Source organism: Phocoena phocoena, chromosome 9 (genome assembly GCF_963924675.1).
Source record: "Phocoena phocoena chromosome 9, mPhoPho1.1, whole genome shotgun sequence".
In the NCBI taxonomy this organism is placed as follows: Eukaryota; Metazoa; Chordata; class Mammalia; order Artiodactyla; family Phocoenidae; genus Phocoena; species Phocoena phocoena.
Window position 1 is genome coordinate 104,839,555 of NC_089227.1, and position 19,685 is coordinate 104,859,239.

At 44.3% G+C, this 19,685-nt stretch overlaps 1 protein-coding gene across 1 annotated transcript in view; it reads left to right on the forward strand.

The window, feature by feature from the left end:
• UBE3C (ubiquitin protein ligase E3C) overlaps window positions 1-19,685 on the forward strand; it is a 119,042-nt gene that overhangs the window by 63,945 nt on the left and 35,412 nt on the right. The window contains exons 14-18 of the mRNA XM_065883992.1: window positions 3,728-3,832; window positions 5,812-5,899; window positions 6,220-6,317; window positions 7,339-7,471; window positions 15,978-16,225. Of these exons, the coding sequence (XP_065740064.1) occupies window positions 3,728-3,832; window positions 5,812-5,899; window positions 6,220-6,317; window positions 7,339-7,471; window positions 15,978-16,225 (672 nt within the window). The remainder of the gene's footprint in view (window positions 1-3,727; window positions 3,833-5,811; window positions 5,900-6,219; window positions 6,318-7,338; window positions 7,472-15,977; window positions 16,226-19,685) is intronic.

The following is a 19,685-nucleotide window of genomic DNA, read 5'->3' on the forward strand; positions in this document are numbered from 1 at the left end:
GGTTAATAAGGGAAACCTTGTAGGTGTCACCTGTTCTGTTTTTTGTTGTTTTTCTTTTGTCTGCGCGGCTTGTGGGATCTTAGTTCCCCGACCAGGGATTGAACCCTGGCCCTCAGCAGTGAAAGCGCAGAGTCCCAGTCCCTGGACTACCAGGGAATTCCCTGATATCACCAGTTTTTTATTTCAGTGGCGAATAATCAAACACGCATAACAGTTTTGTGCATTTCTGAGTATTTGCTTCAGTAATTTTGTTAGTTTTTGAGTATTAAAGTTTAGATCCAGCGCGGAAGAAGATGACATGGGAGACAAGAGTTAAACGTATCACGTAAAATATAACGCTACTATGTTTATAACTGTTAAAGTCTGCCAAAACTGTGTACTGAGTGAGGGACATGTAGTTATCCCAGTGTCTGCTTGTTTGCTGTTTTATTTCATATTTCTTAACACACTGGTTCTCAAGTCTCGCTGTGTTTCACGACCTCCTAGGGATCAGTTAACAATTACTGACGGGCTCACCTCAGGTGAACTGAGTTCCAGTTGCTGTTGGTGGTGGCCGTTGGGGTGTTTGTCAGCAGGGGGTTCTGAAATGCAGCTGTGTTGACCCACAGGCCTGACTGTGTGGTGGATTCCCTTTGGGCAGACCTTAGTAACCTCTGGTCTCAGTTTGCAGACTTGCACCCCAGGACTGAAGTTAATCCTGCTGGTCTCTCGGTGCTGGTCCTGTCTTCTGTAGTAGGCATGTCTGTGCGAGGAGATTTGGTAAAATTAACTGAAAGAGAAGCTGTCTTTTGATCTCGACACTGGGCGTCTGTATGGATCCAGTGTAAAATCGTTACTTCAGTTTTCTTTACCTGTGACACTCTTCAGTTTACGTGGTTTTTTAACGGTTACCTATGTAAACTTTGCTTTTTCAGTACTAAGTATTTCTAGCAGTTTGTGATACTGAAAATGAATGCAGAGAAAGGGAATGTGTTTAAAGGTGTTCTGAAATCACAGAATGGATCCAGTTAAAATTTTCATGGTTACTTAAAATTTGTGTTTTTCTCTAAAACTTAGAAGAAAACTAGTTTAAAGGAGAAGAGTGCTCTTAGGGGATCTGACATTTCTAAACTATTTGGGGAATTGGTCCAGGGCTCATATTGCCAGAATTAACACGTAAAAATACGTGTCACCCAGTTAGATTTGGATTTCAGATAAACAGCAAGTGCAGTTCAGATACAAGTATGTCCTGTGAAATATTTTGGATACATTTATGCTTTTTAAAAACAATATTTGAGGCATACACTTCGAATAAGGCAATATTTGGGTCATATTTATACTAAAAAATTCATGTGACGTTTATCTGGAATTCAGCTTTGTCTAGGTGTCCTGTATTTTCTCTGGCAGTCCTAGAGACTGCATATATTGAAACTTTATAATGTTTCATTTCACAGTAATTTAAAAGAGGAATGTAAATTATGGCATTAATTACCTCTTAGATAGTTTGATAATGTTTGTGACCTATAGAAAAGAATGTCCATATCAGCATAGATCGGATCGCGGTGAATACCGGGAGGTGGATGACAGCCTGCTCCTGAGGGTTAGGCAGCTGTGAACTTGAGCGTGTGCCGTGGGGATGGTGTCAAGAGTCTGGGGGATGTGTGAGAGCCATAAGTTAATGGGTGCAATTAAACAAACACACATAAGTGTTTGTCAGAAAGCACGTCTTTTGTCAACAGTTGTGGTGTGTTGTGGGTAAATTTCAGCACAATGTCTGTTAAATCCAAATTTACTCAAAATACCGATGTAATTGGTTAGGTAAAAGGAGAGATAAGACATAATGTGTGTCCTGCCACAAGACTGTACTTCACTCTCCACTGTTGAATGAGCATCTGTTGGTGCGATCTGTGTGGACCCGACTGAATTTGTCTCAGACCCAGAGAGCACATGGAATGAACTTACTGGGATCTCGTCTTTTCTTCTGAAGAGCAGTACCGAGAGACTTCCCAGAGTTGGTGCCGTAGGTCAACGGCCTTACTCTGTTTGTGACCAGCAGTTAACCAGATAGAACCAAAGACTAGGCCTTTCTCAGTCTACCACAGCTGCACTTAAAATCAGTCATCGTGAAACATTGCATGTGTGTCAGCTGACCCCTGAGCAACTGATTGCTTACCTATGCTAGTTTCTGCTGATTCGAAAAGGACAGTACCGTAGTATTACAGTAGGCTTTAAAATACCACAAGGTAGACATCACAGCTGAATTGGCAAGATATATCCACCAGTGTACAAGCTGTGTTCTAGATCTTGAGAGATTTTTGCTAATGTGGTTTTGTCTGGATGGCCAAACCGCTCAAGCATTACTTTTTCTCTGTCACTGGGCAGATCATCCAACCAGTGTTGGTGTCGTAGTGGCCTGAGATATCAACCAAGGACCCTTTCTTACCCACTTTCGTTGGACACACAGTGACATTTCCTAGTTCTTTATTCAAATTATATTTTACTGAATTAGAGGCAATGTGTACAGAAAGCCTGGCTGACTTTTTCAGAAAATACCGTCATAGTCATTAACTTCATAGTAGTTGTCTGATCAACTCCTGGTTGTAAAGGTTTAATACTTTGGTTTTACAACTTTGTGTTGGTTTATCTTTGTTTATTACAAAACACATTTCTATTTAATGTATAACCTCATGTCTTTTTTTTTTTTTTTTTTTTTTTTTTTTTGCTGTACACGAGCCTCTCACTGTTGTGGCCTCTCCCGTTGCGGAGCACAGGCTCCGGATGCGCAGGCTCAGCGGCCATGGCTCACGGGCCCAGCCGCTCCGCGGCATGTGGGATCTTCCCGGACCGGGGCACGAACCCGTGTCCCCTGCATCGGCAGGCGGACTCTCAACCACTGCGCCACCAGGGAAGCCCCTCATGTCTTTTTTTAAATAGACAATACCATTAAGATCTCTTTAATCGTACATCACAGAATTTATTATACGATTGGCCATCATCAGGTACCTAGTAGGTTTCTAGGTAGGTACTTGGGTTCTGTTCATGGGGGGCTTACCGCACAGCCAGAGAGGGGCTGATGCTCACCGGGAAAACGGCAGTGAAGGACTAGGCTATGATAATGCGGGGGGGTGGGTGGGTAGCCAGAGCGTGTGGGGAGGCTTTCTGAAGGACGTTACGCTGAGTTTGTGTGGAATTGCACCGGGACGCAGACCTAATTCCAGAGGCTTGCGTAAGGGAAATACTGAAATGATCTTTCCTTTTGGAAGGTTGACAGGTGTGTCTAGGACACTGCTTCTCGCCCCCCACCCCTCCCCCGCTGCCAGCAGCCTTGAATAGAGTGTTTTTCAGAAAAATAAGAAATGAGTTTTACCTTAGGGAAATTGCTGTACTTGGAGATGTCTTTTATTATAGCTCAAATGGGCTAATAGGCTTCCCCATTTGTGTTTTAAAACTTAATTACTGCCTCCCTTATAGTTTTTAAGAAATCAGCCCTTGCACACATTTGTGTTAATAATTTTTCTCTCTTTGCCAGTAGATATTAACCGCTTTGTACCTAAAGCTAACTCCTGTAATCACAGAACGAGGTGCTTTTCTGCAGACGGACCTGGTGGCGGTCTAGCCAGCTCTTCACCACGGAAGCCCGCGTCCTCGGGCACGGAGGTGAAGCGGTGCCGTGGCCTCTCACTCCTGACCGGAGGTGTTGCCGTAGTTCCCGAGCCTGCGTGTGACGTGTTCCTGTTCTCCCTCTCAGGTTATCACCAACCTAGTGAAAATGTTGAAGTCCAGAGACGCGAGGAGAAAGTTTTGTCCTCCCAATCACTGGCTGTCAGAGCAAGAAGATATTAAAGCAGATAAGGTGTCACTTTTAAGTCTTCTGAACATTTTTCATTAAATTTATTTTTTCAGCTTTTATCTTTTGGGGGAGAAGAATAAATCCTTTAAAGTTGTTTAACTTATTATGTAACTAAACATTAACAGTAAACTTTTGTGTTACTAACTCTTAGGTCACCTAGTAGAACGTAGAGCAATATCGTTGGCTCCCACATGCATCCTGCATTTGTTGTTAATCCTAATTTGCTCTTAACCACAAAGTATATTGAAGCATAATGGGGTTTTGGGGGGTTGAAAAAAAATTTTTGCTTTTATTGTTATTTTCAGTATATATTTAGTACTTAAGAGATGGAACTTATTTCTGGTTTTCTAAAGGGACAGAGAGAAATGTGACTATTACTAAGATCTAGATCTAAAGTAGATTAAATAGTATAATCTATTTCAAAATAAATTAAGATAACATTAACAAAGGACATGAGGTGTTTTCATTGTTGTTTGTCAGAGAAACACATGACTGGATTCACCTCGGAAACTTGAGGCTGGGGGCACAGGGTGGTGGGTACGGAGCAAACAAGATCACAGAGATGTTAAAGAAAACAGGGCTGTTTTAGAAGCATTGCTTTGTCCGCATGGAGTATTGTCTCTTTGAGTTAAGCATGTGGCTTGAGCTCTGCCCACTGGCCAGGCTGAGATGCTGTGGCAGGTCCTGTAGCAGTGCAAGCCTCTGGGGCCCATGTTGGGGTTTCTGAACATTTCCCACCGAAAAGAAAGGGTCCTCGGCACAGTGGTTCGTGGCAGGTCCAGGGAGGAAGTGCGCGAGACGGCAGCGTGTTCTTTCACCTGAGAGCGGGGGCCACGGGAGATTGTATGAGGGCCGGGGGCCGCCTCAGAGGGCTTTAGCAGCCAGAGGTGGAGGCGAGCGCCAGCAGCGTAGGTGCAGAGGACTAACCGTCAAGTGTGTTTGAATCTGTGAGTTCATAAGGATGCTAAAAAGAAGAACTTCGTTAGCCATCTTTGTGGGCTGCAAAGGAACCACCCTCGTTTTAAATACTGGTAGGAAGAAGGAAGTCATCACACCTTTAGCCCGCCTTTCCTTTGTGAACTGTTCGTGGGCTAACCATGGAGTCGATGCTGTGAGAGCCTTCTCGACGTGGAAGTGTTCCAACTGACAGCACGTGAAGACGGTGTCTAGCCTGCCTGCTCTGATGAAGTTTGGTGTCGGCCCCCCGCTGAAGTACAGTGGAGACGTGGGCCGGAGGCCTGGGAGATGAGGGTCTGTGCTGCTGCTGTGTGCCAGGGAGACTGTCAGCTGAGCCAAGCAGTGTGTCTGGTGCCTGTTGACGGTTGGCTGCTATTTTCCCACCAGTTCCTGCTCTCATCGCTGACCTGCGACCAGCGGCGCTGAGCACGCGTGCCTCTCGAGAAGAGAACACTGTCCGCCTCCGAAGTGTTTCTCCCGGAGACCAAGCCTGGTGAAACTTCCAGATGTAACGACAAATTTGTAGGAGATGGAGGGGCTAGAAGTACATGTTAACACCATGGTGCTGCAATTAGCAAAATCCACACAATGGGGAAGATTCCAGGACAAATGCTTCTGCTTCCTCATCAAAGTCACAAGGGCAGAAATGAGGGCTGAAGGGACCTGACAGGTGAAAAGGATTCAGAGACAGTACACACCGTACCAGCCTCATTTGCATGCTCATTCAGACAACTTTTAAAAGAATTGTGAGAGTGAATATTTGGTAATAGTGAGAAATTAATTTGTTTTCTTCATAAAGCAGTCATATTTTGATGATTTACTAAGTCCAGATATTATACATCGTTAACTAGAGCACCAGCATAGGAGAGAGGTTATGAAGAGGTCTCCTGAAAAGGACAGGAGGTGGGAGAGAGGGACGCAACTAAATAAATGTGAAACACTGGTGCAGCTCGAATGAGGCAGGGTAGGCGTGTGTGCTGGCACACAGGGAAGGGCTGACTAAGCAGGGTGTCTGGTCCCCACAGGTCACCCAGCTCTACGTCCCGGCGTCCAGAAGTGCTTGGAGGTTCAGGCGAATGGGGAGGATTGGCCCCCTGCGGTCCACCCTGGACGGTGAGCTCCCTGGGACCTCCTCGCTCTTTTAACTCGAGTTTACTGAGGTGTAGTTCACATACTGTGAAGTTCGCTCTTTAGTCTACTGGTCTGTGATTTTTGACTATGATCGGCCAGGTAGAGGAGTTTCATCGTTCCAGAAAACACCTCATGCCTTGGTAGCCAGCTCCTTACCCTGGCAACCACAGGTTGGGTTTTTTGTCCCTGTATATAGTTCAGCTTTTTCCAGAATGTCTTTAAATTGAACCATACAGAATGTAGCCCTGTGAGTCTGGAAAGGAGGGTACACACAGTAACGAAGGTTTTAAACTGTGTTGCAGTAGGTCTGGAGTCCCCGCCACTGTCTGTGTCTGAGGAAAGACAGCTCGCCATCCTAACAGAGTTGCCCTTTGTGGTTCCGTTTGAGGAGCGAGTAAAGGTATGGAATTTGGTTTCTTTCCATGTGTTTTGTGGTTATTTATATCATCTCAGAGTTAAAAAGTAACACCAGGCTTCCCTGGTGGCGCAGCGGTTGAGACTCCGCCTGCCGATGCAGGGGACACGGGTTCGGGCCCCGGTCCGGGAAGATCCCACATGCCGCGGAGCAGCTGGGCCCGTGAGCCATGGCCGCTGAGCCTGCGCATCCGGAGCCTGTGCTCCGCAACAGGAGAGGGCACAACAGTGAGAGGCCCGCGTACCGCAAAAAAAAAAAAAAAAAAAAAAAGTAACACCAATGGAAAAAATCTCTATGAAGTTGCCTAGTGCCTATCCTCCTATCTCATTAAATAATTTGTTTTTCTCATTAGATTGTTAATAGTTGACCATGATTTATAAAAGCATAATCCAATCAAATACCTCTTGAAAAAATGTTTTGTTTGTATTCACCGACTTATTTAGCAATTTCTAAAAACTACTACACTTCTGGCTTCAAGAGGGTGTTTTTTAGGTCTGCCCACTCTTTTCACAGGATAAACATTTAAAGCTGTTGACATTTCTTCATTAAAACACATACACACTCACATATACACATGGTGTTGCGTAATTCCTGAGTGCCCTCTACTGGATTTTTAGCATAAAAAAAATTACTTGAATTTTATCACTATAGAGATATTCCTACTAATATTAACGTACAGCTTTCCAAAGCTACTCTTCTTCCCTCCACCATCTGGAGTTTTATAAAAGGTTTCCAAAAGGAAATATTGAAAATATGACATAGCATGGGATTTTTAAAATTTGTTGTAAAGTGGGAAAAGGAACAATATTACAAATATATAAATAGTGCACGTTTACTATTTATAAAATCAGTATCTGATACCTTGGCCTTTAAAATGTGTTTCAGAGTTTATGGAGATACAGAAGATAAAGTGAAGGTTTATTTTGCGGTTTTTCCTTTTGGTTGCTTATGTTTATAACGAAAAGTCTGTTGTTTTCAAGTAACCTTATAATTTCCCCTCTGTTAGATCTTTCAAAGGTTGATTTATGCAGATAAGCAAGAAGTTCAAGGAGATGGTCCATTTCTGGATGGAATTAATGTCACAATAAGAAGAAACTATATTTATGAAGATGCTTATGACAAACTTTCCCCAGAAAATGGTATATATAATTCTCTCTGTATGTGTACATATGGCAGGGGGAGGCGGGGGGATTACAGAAAAAGGTGATCATTAAACAATTAGTGTTGATTATCTTGTTCTGTAATGACTGTTCAAAACAAATGTAGTAGGTCAAATTTGGGGGATGTATATTATCAAATAATAATTCTAAGACTAACAAATAATTATTGCTCCAGGAGCCTTTCAAATATTGATTTGTTTTTTAAGGAAAGAGCTCTTCTTTCCCCCAAATGTCTGTCTCTAAACTTTAGTTGACAAAAAAGCTATGATTCTAAAAATGTCGTATATAACAGTCTATTTATGTAAACATCATAAATTGTAAGCCAAGTTAAATACACTAATATAAACACCATTGCAATCCAGATTTCTTCATCAAAGGTTAAGTGTGCTTCAATGACACTGCTATTAGATAAAAGAGAATTACATTGTAACAATAATTGGGACAGCATTTAGAGGTCAGTGACACATTCTGTCGTATGTTAATCTTTGACACCCAGTGTTAAAAGTTTTAGTGTTATTAATATATATATTAATAATTTTAACTTCACAATATGGTATCCATGATATTACATTAAATCGGTGTTATATCAATGCAGGTATTAAAAACGAAAGCCTGGCAGAGGCTCCAGCTCACGTCTTTGGGAGGTGCTGGCAGGCTGTCAGATACAGAATAACGGTTGCCTTTTCTTCTAGGGGAGTAATTTCATTTTCTTCTAGGAAAGCAAAACCTCTCATTTTGAATACTTTTCTTTCATATTGTGGAACAGTGGAGGAACGCTAACGTCACTTGTTCCCTTACTCTGTTCCAGGTTTTGTGTGCAGAATTTTTGTCTTTAACCCAGCTTAGTTTGGTCGTTTAATCTGTGCCATTGGCCTCTGAGGTCAAGTATCACAGACTGAGACAGAGTTTTAACTCAAGTCTGACACAGGCTGTGAGCTCTCCTCTGTCCCAGGTTACTGTTGCCTAGGATGTCGTGCTTTCAAAACTTTTTGTATGAGTGGGGCAGATATCAGGTATTCTGACACCTAGTCTAACATATTTTTGGGGAAAAAAAAAGTTCTCCCTCCTTTGGGATCTACGGTCCTTCGTAATCAATTATAGTAGCTGTTGTATTGTGTTATGTGTTACTGTGTTAGCAGTTTCTGTGTCTGTGTCTCCCACTTGACTGAGGCCCTCACGGTCTAAGATGGGATCCTGAATCCTTGTTCCTCCCACCCAGCTAGCTAGTGCTCAGTAGATGTTTGTTGAATTTGTGATTGAAAACAAGAAAGACAAGGGCTCTGACGGAGTCATAAGTTGGCAGACGGCTGGCAGAGTGTTCAGAGAAGAGCTGAGATGTGCTTGATGCTGGAGGGCTTCCTCAGATGCAGGGCGTGAGCCAGGTCTTGGGAGCCGTGTCTCCCAGGCTGGGTCACCGCGAAGGGCGTGGACGTTCACAGCCGACCCGGTTCTGCACCTGCCAGGCTTGGGCTTCCTGCAGGTCCTGCTTCCTGCAGGCTAGTGTATGTCTGCGAGCTCTTCAGCCAAAATGAGAACATGTGCTTAGCAGCGATTTTCAGTTAACTTTATTTCATGGAGATTAAGACATTACTTGCTCAGTGATAACAAGCCCCAGATTTCCTAATGAATCCTTAAGCTTAAAAATGATTTAAAAGTTAATCACAAAAAAAAAAAAAAAAAAAAAAAAAAAAAGTTAATCACGCTCCAGCTCTCTAGTTGTGCAGGCTGATGATCTCATTGAGTTGAAAGATTTTGGAAAAATCTCACAATTTTTATGTTATAATGCCTTAAATCTTTACAAGTGTTCTCTCAGTCAGGCCTTCTTAATAAGAATTTTTAAGCCATATGTCAAAATTGTTTGGTATTTTGCTATGCAAATTATAAAATTAAATATCACCTCAGAATGTTTAATTTACTTACGGAGAATTGGTTTGAAGTGCTTCGTTGACTGATCGTTTACATATGATCAGTTAATAGAATTATTCCATACGTCATCTAGTCATTAAAGCAGATCCATTCTTCATGGGTTCTTATATCTCATATCATCTCAGAACAGTTTTCTAAAGTGTGGGTTTCGCCCCATCTGGCAAGTGAACTGGCCTGGTGGAGCTCAGAGAAGTTGAGTGACTTCTTTGTGCAGTAGGGAGCTGAGCAAGCAGAGTGACACGGGTCCCGGCGCGCTGATGCCACGCACGCTCTTTCCGCCGTGCCTCCACCCAGCAGCACTTTACCTGGGGGAGAGCGTGGCTTGTTCATCTCTCCTTGTGGTGACTATGGAGAAGTGACCGTATTTGCTCTCAGGAGTGTTGTGAGGGTTGACGTCTCGGTGAGCTCTTGGTGTCATCCATTGTCTGGGATGAGATTTGCTAGGGCTGTTGGCTCTGAGCTGTTCTGGACTCCATTCCTGAGAGCCTCACTTGCGCTCTTGTGTGTTGGTTCGTTGGATTCTGTCTTGCTTAATGGGCAGGGTTTATTACATTGTTTTTCTGAAGAAGAAGTGATAATAGGGTAAAATCAAAGTACAGTTGACCCTTGAACAATGCAGGTTTGAACTGTGCGGGTCCACTTATGCAGATTTTTTTCAAGAAATATATTGCCAAACTTTTTTGGAGATTTATAACAATGAGAAAAAACTTGCAGATAAACCACGTAACCTAGAAATACTGAAAAAATTAAGAAAAAGGTATGTCATGAGTGCATAAAATATACGTATTGATAGATGCTAGTCTGTTTTATCATTTACTGTCAGAAGCATACACAGATCTATTATAAGAAGTTAAAGTTTATCAGAACTTACAGAAACACTTGTAGAAGGTGTGTGGCGCCCTCCACAGTTAGGAGAAATGTAAACAAACGTGCAGGTGCCTGTAGCACACGCTGTCCTGTTTAACGATCTCTTAGCCGCCTCTTGTTACTCCTGCGCTGAGTTCAGTGTGGTGTGGACCCTTGAGACAAGCGAGACCCTCATCACCTCCGCCTGAGCACACGTCCCCTCCAGGAAACCGCGGGTCCAGTAAAAAGTGATGGCTCGTGGTTCGTGTATTTTCCCTTGTGTCTGGTGCAACCCTGTGAACCTTAGCGAACACGGGGACCAACACAAAGCACTGCAAGTGATGCTGGACGTGCCCCCAAGAAGCAGAGGAAAGGCGTGACGTTACGAGAAAATGTTGGGCTGTTTGATGTGTACCTGCAGCTCTGGTTACTGCCGCTTCAAGACTAATGAATCCACCGTGAGGACTGTTGTAAAAAATAAGAAAAGGAAATTTGTGAAGCTGTGGCAGCAGCTACACCAGCAGGCACAAAAACCTTGTACTTTTTGTGACACACCTTTTTATTTCATATTGAAAATGCGTGCAGGATTGCTGTAAGAAAGGCATATCTATAGACTCTAATATGATTTGAGAAAAAGTAGTCTTTCTATATGACTTTTTGTTCTTCTATGCATGTTTTATTAATTCTCTAAATGTTTAATTTCCAATGACATTGATGTCATTGAAAATTAGTAAGAAACTGTGATGTATTATTTTCATAACATAATATTTTAAGTTTACATATTTTATTTATACAAAAGCCAGATATGTTTTCAGTTAATTTACTTTTTCTAAAAAATTTTCAAAGTCAGAAAGTATATCCATATGTTTTGTTAAAGGTTTGCATTTCCCTTACATACTTTCAAATTTACTTTTACTGGTCGTAAAAAAAGAATAAACCATCTAATAACCATGTTGCTTTAAAAATTGTCAGGGGGCTTCCCTGGTGGTGCAGTGGTTGAGAGTCCGCCTGCCGATGCAGGGGACGCGGGTTCGTACCCCGGTCCGGGAGGATCCCACATGCCGTGGGGCGGCCGGGCCCGTGAGCCATGGCCGCTGCGCCGGCGTGTCCGGAGCCTGTGCTCCGCAACGGGAGAGGCCACAACAGTGAGAGGCCCGCGTACCGCAAAAAAAAAAAAAAAAAAAAAAAAATTGTCAAGAGTTTTCAGGAGAGCCTAAAAATTGTCAAGAGAGCCCTAAAATTTACTTCCAGTTTGTTCAAAATAGTGTGTTATACTGCTACTTCGTATCTTATATGACAACTTAGCGCAAAAGGAAGGTGAAGGATCAAAAGCTGAAGCATTTAATGCCAGCAAAGGATGTTGTGATAATTTTAGGAAGAAGTGTGGCGTTAAAGTGGTCAAGGTGGCGGCAGAAGCAGCACCTGCCCACCGACAGGCGGCACACGAGCTCCCGACGCTGCTAGGAGGCCGTCGAGGAGGAGGGACATCTGCCTGGACAGGTTTTTAACGCAGGCGAAAGCGCCCCGTTCCGGGGGAAGTCTGCCACAGAGGACATTTTTTAGTGAGGAGGAGAAGTGAGCACCAGTATTTAAGCAGGAGCGGCGGGAGTGCCGCTGGGTGTATGGGCAGGACTGCCCTCATCTAGAGAGCTGCTCACCCCAGCCTCTAGGGGAAAGGTAAACACCAGCTGTCTGTCTTTGGTTGGACAACAAGAAGACCTGGGCAGTGAGAGCCCTTTTTCTGGATTGGTTCCATCAGTGCCTTGTCCTTGACCTCAGGAAGCACCTTGTTGGCAAGGGATGGCCTTTACAGCTCTTTTGATATTGGCAATGCACGTAGCCACCCAGAAACCCATGAGTTCAACACCAAAGGTGTAGAAGTGGTCTGCTGGCTCATAAAACACATCTCTAATTCAGCCTCTAGATCAGGGGGCCATAGGGACCTTTCAGGCTCATTACACATGGTGCTCCGTGGCAAGGCTTGTCAACGTGGTGTCAGAGAACCCAGCAGAGAGAACATTGTGAGAGTCTCCTACCATTGATGGTGCCGTAGCTGTTATAGAAAGAGCCGTGAAAGCCACCACGCCAGAAACAGTACAGTCCTGCTGGGGAAAAGTGTCCAGATGCTGCCCATCACTTCACAGGATTTACGTCGGAGCCAATCAAGGAAATCGTGAAAGAGATTGTAAATATGGTAAAAAAAAAAAAAAAAAAAAAGGTGGGGTGAAGGCTTTCAAATACGGATCTTGGAGAAAAAAGGCAAGAGCTAGTAGGCACCAGGTGAGAGGAGCTGACAGAAGACGAATGGGTGGAGATGAGAGCCTCTGAAGCACAGCCAGTGACGAGGACAGGATGCAGAAGAGGAGCACCCGGCGGCAAGCAGGCCACCTGGCGGGAGGGTTCTGATTGCTCGACGGCACTCCTGACGGTTACGCCTCGGACCCTTCTGTGATGTGGGCACTGGGACCAAAGCAAACAGTGGAAGAAGGATTGGCTCCGTATAGAAACAGTTCTGGAGAAATAAAAGAGCAAAAAAGTCAGGCAGAAATTATGATCTGTTCCCGTAAAGTCACAGCAAACGTGCCTGCCCCTCCTGCCTCCCCTTCCACCTCCCCGCCCCCCCAACGCCTCCTCCTCGGCCTAATCGGCGCGAGGACGAGGACGAAGGCCTTTGTGCTGATCCACTCCCACTTTGCAGTGAGCGGCTTAGCTCTTGTGTGTGTGAGTGTCTTCCTGGGAAAGTCTAAGAACCGTGTGAGACATTTGTGTCATCGTCATCGTGGCCCAGGTGTTCATTGTGCAGACAGATGACATTCGTCGTGTGCAGGACTTGTATTGAAGTGGACAGCCCGTGCTTACGTAAGTGCAAAGTGAGTGATGCTGACTGTAAAATTAACGATGTGTTAGCTTTCTGACTCTCGAAACGTTGCTTTCAAAGTTACGTTACCGTACCGTATGCCTCCCTCTCTCCGGCAATTGGAGAAACTGCTTATCGGCTTATCATCACAGGTAAGTGATTTTTAAAAACATGTAACAATGCTACCAATACTGTATTATGGATACGACTGTAATGGTGTATGCCATAAACATGCTGTAAGGATTCATTCCTTAGCGTATAGGCTAGGCTACCGTAAACAGTCATACTCTTGATGCTTTGTTATCAGTGCATGAATCGTTATACCTGTAAACAAATAGGAATTTCGTTTTCACGTTATCTTTTCATTTTTGATGTCTAGTGTTAGTAATGTGTATAACATCTACAGTGTTTTGTATCGTGTAAGACAGTGTTGGTGTAGGTACTGACAGCCAGGCGATTCATCTTGAAAGCAGATGATGTAAACTTGACATGTCAATAAATACAGTACAGTACTGTGAATGTATTTTCTCTTCCTTATGATTTTCTTAATAACATTTTCCTTTTCCTAGCTCACTTTATTGTACGAGTAGAGTATATAATATGTATACCATACAAAATATGTGTTAATCGACGGTTTATGTTGTCGGTAAGGCTTCTGGTCAGCGGTGGGCTATTAGTAGTTAAGTTTTGGGGGAGTCACAAGTTACAGCTGTGTGATTTTCAACTGTGTGTGGGCCCCTAAGCTCTGAATTCTTCAAGGGTCAACTGTAATATATGACTTAGGTCCCCCCACCCCAACCTTACTGTGTAAGTAGATACTTCTAATCTGTCTTTTGAATCGAGTAGTGGCAAGATACCTAGAAGACTAGATTTGCTTCTAAAAATATGGTGCAGAAGATTAGTGCTGCGGTTTGAATGAGAGGGTTAGCGGGCGGGCCTTGGCTGAGCATCACCGCTTACAGAATGTTTACACTTTGAATTTTTCAGAAACCTGCTGCTGCTAACTGTTGGCATTCGGTTTGAGAAATACTGTACATGACACATAAATGCTTGTAGTTTATCCTGAAAACTGAGTGTTGAGAAGATATATGTAAAGGTCACAAAGAACCGACTGTATTTTTGTGTTGCATCCACGGTTATCTGCTTAGAATTCTTTCTGCATTTTACCTAGGCCTTGAGGGTGAACGTGTTTGGTAATTGTATTGATCAAAATAGATGCAAATAACATTGTTTGTGGAATTTAATCATCAGTGAAAAGCATGTTCTTCATTTAAGTGTAGTTAAATTTTAAAAATCAAAGAATGTGTTTTAGTAGAAAAGAACCTATGCTTTGTAGGAAATAGACATGTTTTAAAATTATAGCACTACCCTTTACAATATTAGCTGTATGTCCTTGGGTGAGTCATTCAACCTTCCCTGTCCTTGGATTTCTCACACGAGAATGGGGATTATTCTTAACCCAGAGGTTGTTAAAGGGTTGGAAGTGATTAATGTATGTGAAATTCCTGGCGTGAGTTCTGCCAGCTCGGGGTAGACGTCAGCCGTGGTTATTCCCTCACAAGCACGAGCGCAAGAGGACGCTGCTGCCGCCTCTGGTCGGGTTTGTTTACTCCTGAGGGAGGTGTGGGCACTGCACTGCCCTAGAGGAGAGCTCGCCAGGCACAGCTTTTGTCCCTGTGGCAGGATGGGTGGGCGGCCCTCTCCTGTGCAGGCGCCGTGGGCCTCAGTCCACACGTTAAACTGTCGGCCCTGTTGGAAGGGTAGTATGGAATATTCACACCCCAGGTCCTGTGACCTCAGTGCTGACACTCGCACATCACAGTGCTGGGCTTCAGCTGAACCGACGTTCTGCTAGACCCCTTTCCGGGCTGTTTTCTAGAGCTCACCTGTCCCCTGAGATGCTTTGGGTCAGATACGTGTGGGCGACTGCACACTGCCGGAAAGACAGCTGCAGCGCGGACCCGGGTGCAGCCCTGCGACCTGGGTTCAGTTGCCCTCCACCTGCGGCTCTTGGTGTGCAAAGCACCTGAAGGACATGGGTGGGAAACGGTGAAGGACGCGTCAGTTACTTTGTCAGACCTGTTCCCTGATAAAGCCAGGGAGCCCCTGGTTTTGACTTGTGGTAGAATCACGTCTACTGGCCCCGTATTTGGGGCCTGTGCCCTGAAGCCTGTGTCGGAGGCTATTGTATTCATTGCAAGTGAGTCCGGGGCCTGGCACCCCTGCTCTTCAGTGCTGTCCTTAGGAGGACCTGTGTGGAAACACCCCTCACATGTCAGGCAGACTCAAGCAACTTAAAAACTGCATATTGTGGTACATTATGTAACCAAAAATTTCCCCCATTTTCCAGCCAAACATCGTTTTAACTGATGTAGCTTCTGGTGTTCTGACTCATGTCCTGCGCCTCTTTCCAGGGGTCTTTGTAATGCTAACTTTGTTGACATCCGCTTTGTTCGTTTATCTTTTCGCCTTTCTTGGTGATAGTTTTCTGTTCCAGTATTATCCTTAGGTCCTCAGTTCCATTCCCCTCTTCCTGGTATTTGAGTTTGTTACATCCTTTAGCATATGTGGGATAACTGTACTTTCTGCCAAACACACCTCCCCCGCCTCACTCCATTCTTGGTCTGTCAGTATCAGTGCAAAGGAACGTCTCTCTTCTTCCCATTGTGGGCTCTGAGGGAAATACTGGTCAGTCTGTCTCATTGTCTCTTTTTAATGTTGATTTTTTTTTTAAGTCTTGCATTAAAATATTTTTAATATTCTTGCTCCCCTTACCTAACTTCCTGTAATACCAGCTTATTTTATTGCTTTTTAAAAAAATATTTTCTCCTTGCCCCATCCCCCCTCTTTTAACAGAGCCTGATTTGAAAAAGCGGATCCGTGTGCACTTACTCAATGCACATGGCCTGGACGAAGCTGGCATTGACGGTGGTGGTATTTTCAGAGAGTTTCTAAATGAACTACTGAAGTCGGGGTTTAACCCCAACCAGGGCTTCTTTAAGACCACTAACGAAGGGCTGCTGTACCCCAACCCAGCTGCCCAGATGCTTGTGGGGGAGTCCTTTGCCAGACATTACTACTTCCTGGGCAGGATGCTTGGAAAGGTAAAGTAAACTTTATGTCAAAACGGATCTCAGACCACGGGGTGAGAAAATTCGGTGCTTCTGTGTGGTTACCGCCTGTTTCATTGAAGGTCTTTATTCAGAATTGCTTAAGTAATTTTGATGAACCCCTGAATCGTGTTTTCTTACATAATAACTGCTTTATAGCATTACACATTTCGTACACAGTTACGTACATTTAAAAATTATTGATATAGTGTAGAAAACATGGGAAGCATGATATAAAATTCTGTTTATACACATAAAATTCTGTTTATCTGCTAGCATAGGTATGAGTACTGTAAATATTTTGTCTTTTCACAGTTGCTCTTGTTGATAATCAGTGTTAAAAGTGATTCTTTTAAGGTTCTATAAAATTTTCAAAGTGCTGTGAGGTGGAAGGCCACAGTTATTCAGTGTAGTTTGTGTTATATATGTTGTATGCAGATTCTTGAAAATTGGCCACTTAAGGATATTACGGTAATGCTGTAGGTATACACCATCTACATCTGATGGTATACACCATCTATACAAACACACCTTACCCTTTATTGTAAATGAAAGGAAAATTTAGTTATATAACGTAGTGGAAACTTCCTAGTTAATGGTGAAACTTTCAAAGCACACCTTCCCATTAGAGTCAGAGCAGGACCAAGGTACCCACTGAGGCCAGTCCCACTTACTGTTGAGCTAGAGCAGTGCTGGCCTTAGTCTGTTCAGGCTGCTGTAACAAGATCCCACAGACTGGGTGGCTTACAGACAACAGAAATTGACCTCTCACAGTTCTGGAGCCTGGCGTCTGAGATCAGGGCACCGCGTGGTTTTATCTGGTGGAGGCCCCTTTCTTGGTTCAGAGCTGGTGCCTGCTCCCTGGGTCTTCACATGGCAGAAGGGGGCGAGGGAGCTCCGTGGGGCTTCTTTGCAAGGGCTCTGATTCCATTCACGAGGGCTCCACCCTCGTGCCCTAAGCACCAGGGGCCCCACCTCCTGACGCCATCACAGTGTGTGGGGTTTGGGGGAAACGCAGACGTTCAGACCGTGGCATAGCTTGTGGGCTGCCATAGGCGGGGCGTAGGAGGTGGGGCTCCAGTTACGTTGGGAGGGGCTCTCCCCCACAGCTCGGGCCCAGTCCCCCAAGAAAGGGATTTTTCTTTTTTTTCTCTTTAATTGATTACTAGCATTTTAAGTTATGGAAACGTTTACATATAAGGTTATTTTGTTTGCTTCTTTGCACTTAAATAGTGTTGATAATTACTAATCCTAACATGATGTGGCTGGCAAGTATCCCACTAAAATCAGTAATTGAAACTTATGCCCAGCTGTTGCAGGTGAGGTGGAAAAATCATCTGGTTATTCCCATAGGAAATTGAAAATGAATGATTTTTGGTTTTTGAATGAATGAATGAATGAATGAATTCCACCGTCGTAACTTAGAGAGGAGCATGGTGTGTTTGGGGACGTGCGAAGGGATTCCCCGGTACTCAAACTAACTACCAAGTACTCACGGTCACGACAGACAAAAAGTTTTACTCCAAGTCCACCGTCTGAGTCAGCAGCCCATTGCGGTGGCTAGCGGGTGGAGGTGGGAGGATCGTGTGAGTGCTGCGGTCCAGCCTCGGGCCTCCTGGCCAGCCCGCCTCGTCAGAGTGAGGAGATGTCTTCTGCCCCCTTCCTGGCTCCCAGCACCCACTTCTGCCAGGCACCGGGCCCAGTTCAGAAGATCCCTTCCTCAAGTTAGTTCCCGTTTCTCTTCATACTGGGATGTTTCTTGCAGTATAGAAGGAAGATGTAGCTTCTCCCTGGTTCTGTAAAGTATCGTGCACAGGGCACACACCGTGGCCACTAACTACTGAGATTGATAAGAAGTGAAGTTCATGCTTTATGTTGCCCAAGAACCTGGGTGTGTTGTTATACAGATAGGTAAACATTTTTCATGGTATTTTGGGGAAATTTGTTAGGGTTTTTGGATCGTCTAGGAATGCATTTTTATTTCCACTGTTTGAAATAGTAGAATAGGAACGCCTGATATTTAATATTAACTATCCAGCACATTTTTAGAGACGGGCTGGGTTATAACACAAGGACTGTTATCAGTACGGCCTCTGAAAGTCAGAGGAGTGACCAGAGGTGACAGTCTGAAACTAAGGGCAGCAAACTGCAGCCCCTGAGCAAGTCTACCCACCTATTTTATTGTTTGTTTGTTTTCTCTTTTTTTAAAAAAAGCCTTCACTGGAATATCATTTCCATATTGCCTGTGGCTGCTTTCCCCGGGGGCAGAGCTGAGCAGTGCTGAAGTATGTGCTGCTGGGCCCTTTCCAGGACAGGTTTGCCAGCCCTGCCGGGGGGCCAGCCGACAACCAGACCATAAAGGGCCGGTGTGTCCCGTGATGACAAGTTGGCTCTTCATCCCGTGGGCCGTGCAGAACCACTGTGTTCAGCAAATGGCTGAGGTGACAGACTTTGTACATTTTTCGGGAGACCCTGTGGAGCCCACGCGGAGAATGGCTTTTAGAGACGAGGACAGCAATCCGGTCCTGAGTGACGGTGCCCTGATTACCTAGCGTCAGGCTGTGAGGTCAGGTCAGCTGAGGACTGAAACGTGACCACTGGATTTATCAGCAAGTTTTTGTTTTCTGGGTGTTTTTTTCTTGTAATGTTTTATTGAGATAGAATTCTCAAACCATGCAATTCACCCATTTAAAAAAGTACAATTCAGCGGTTTCGGTGCATTCACAGATTTGTACGGCTATCACTACAAATTTAGAACATTTTCATCACCTGCATCCATTAACAGTTACTCCTCCCTTCCCACCCCCAAGACCTAGGCAAACACTCATCTACTTTTTGTTTCTTATTCTACTATTAATTAATCTATTAAGGTACCGTTTGTCTCTTATTTGTTTCCTTATTCTGCACATTTCCTATAAATTGAATCATAACATGTGTGGCCTTTTGTGATTGGCTTCTGTCACTTAGCATGTTTTCAAGGATCACTCAAGTTGTGCCATGTGTCAGTACTTCATTCCTTTTATTGCCAGTTAATATTCTGTTGTAGGGTATAACCACATTTATGTAACCATCCCTCGGCTGGTGGACATGAGGGGGGTAGTCGTTGGTGATGTTTTTAGTGGGGTGGCATGATAGACATGAGTTTGCTTTGGGGTGAGGTAAAGGAAATGGAAGGGTTACAGGTGGAAAGAGTGTCGGTGGCCTTTTCAGCCGGCTTGGCTCCCAAGGGAAGGAGAGAGAGGATCTCTAGAGAAAGCACAAGTTCCAGAGAAGAATGGGTGGATGGTTTGGTCGGTGTTCAAAGACAGGGTAGCAGTCTTCGGTGAAGTGTCCGTGGGTAAAGAACCAGACAGGGGGTTGGTCTGGAATCCTGGGAGAGGCAGGAACTGATGAGCAGGTGTGCCCCAGAGCTGCACCCTCTGCGGGAACTTGCTGCGATGGCGCAGGTGTTGTC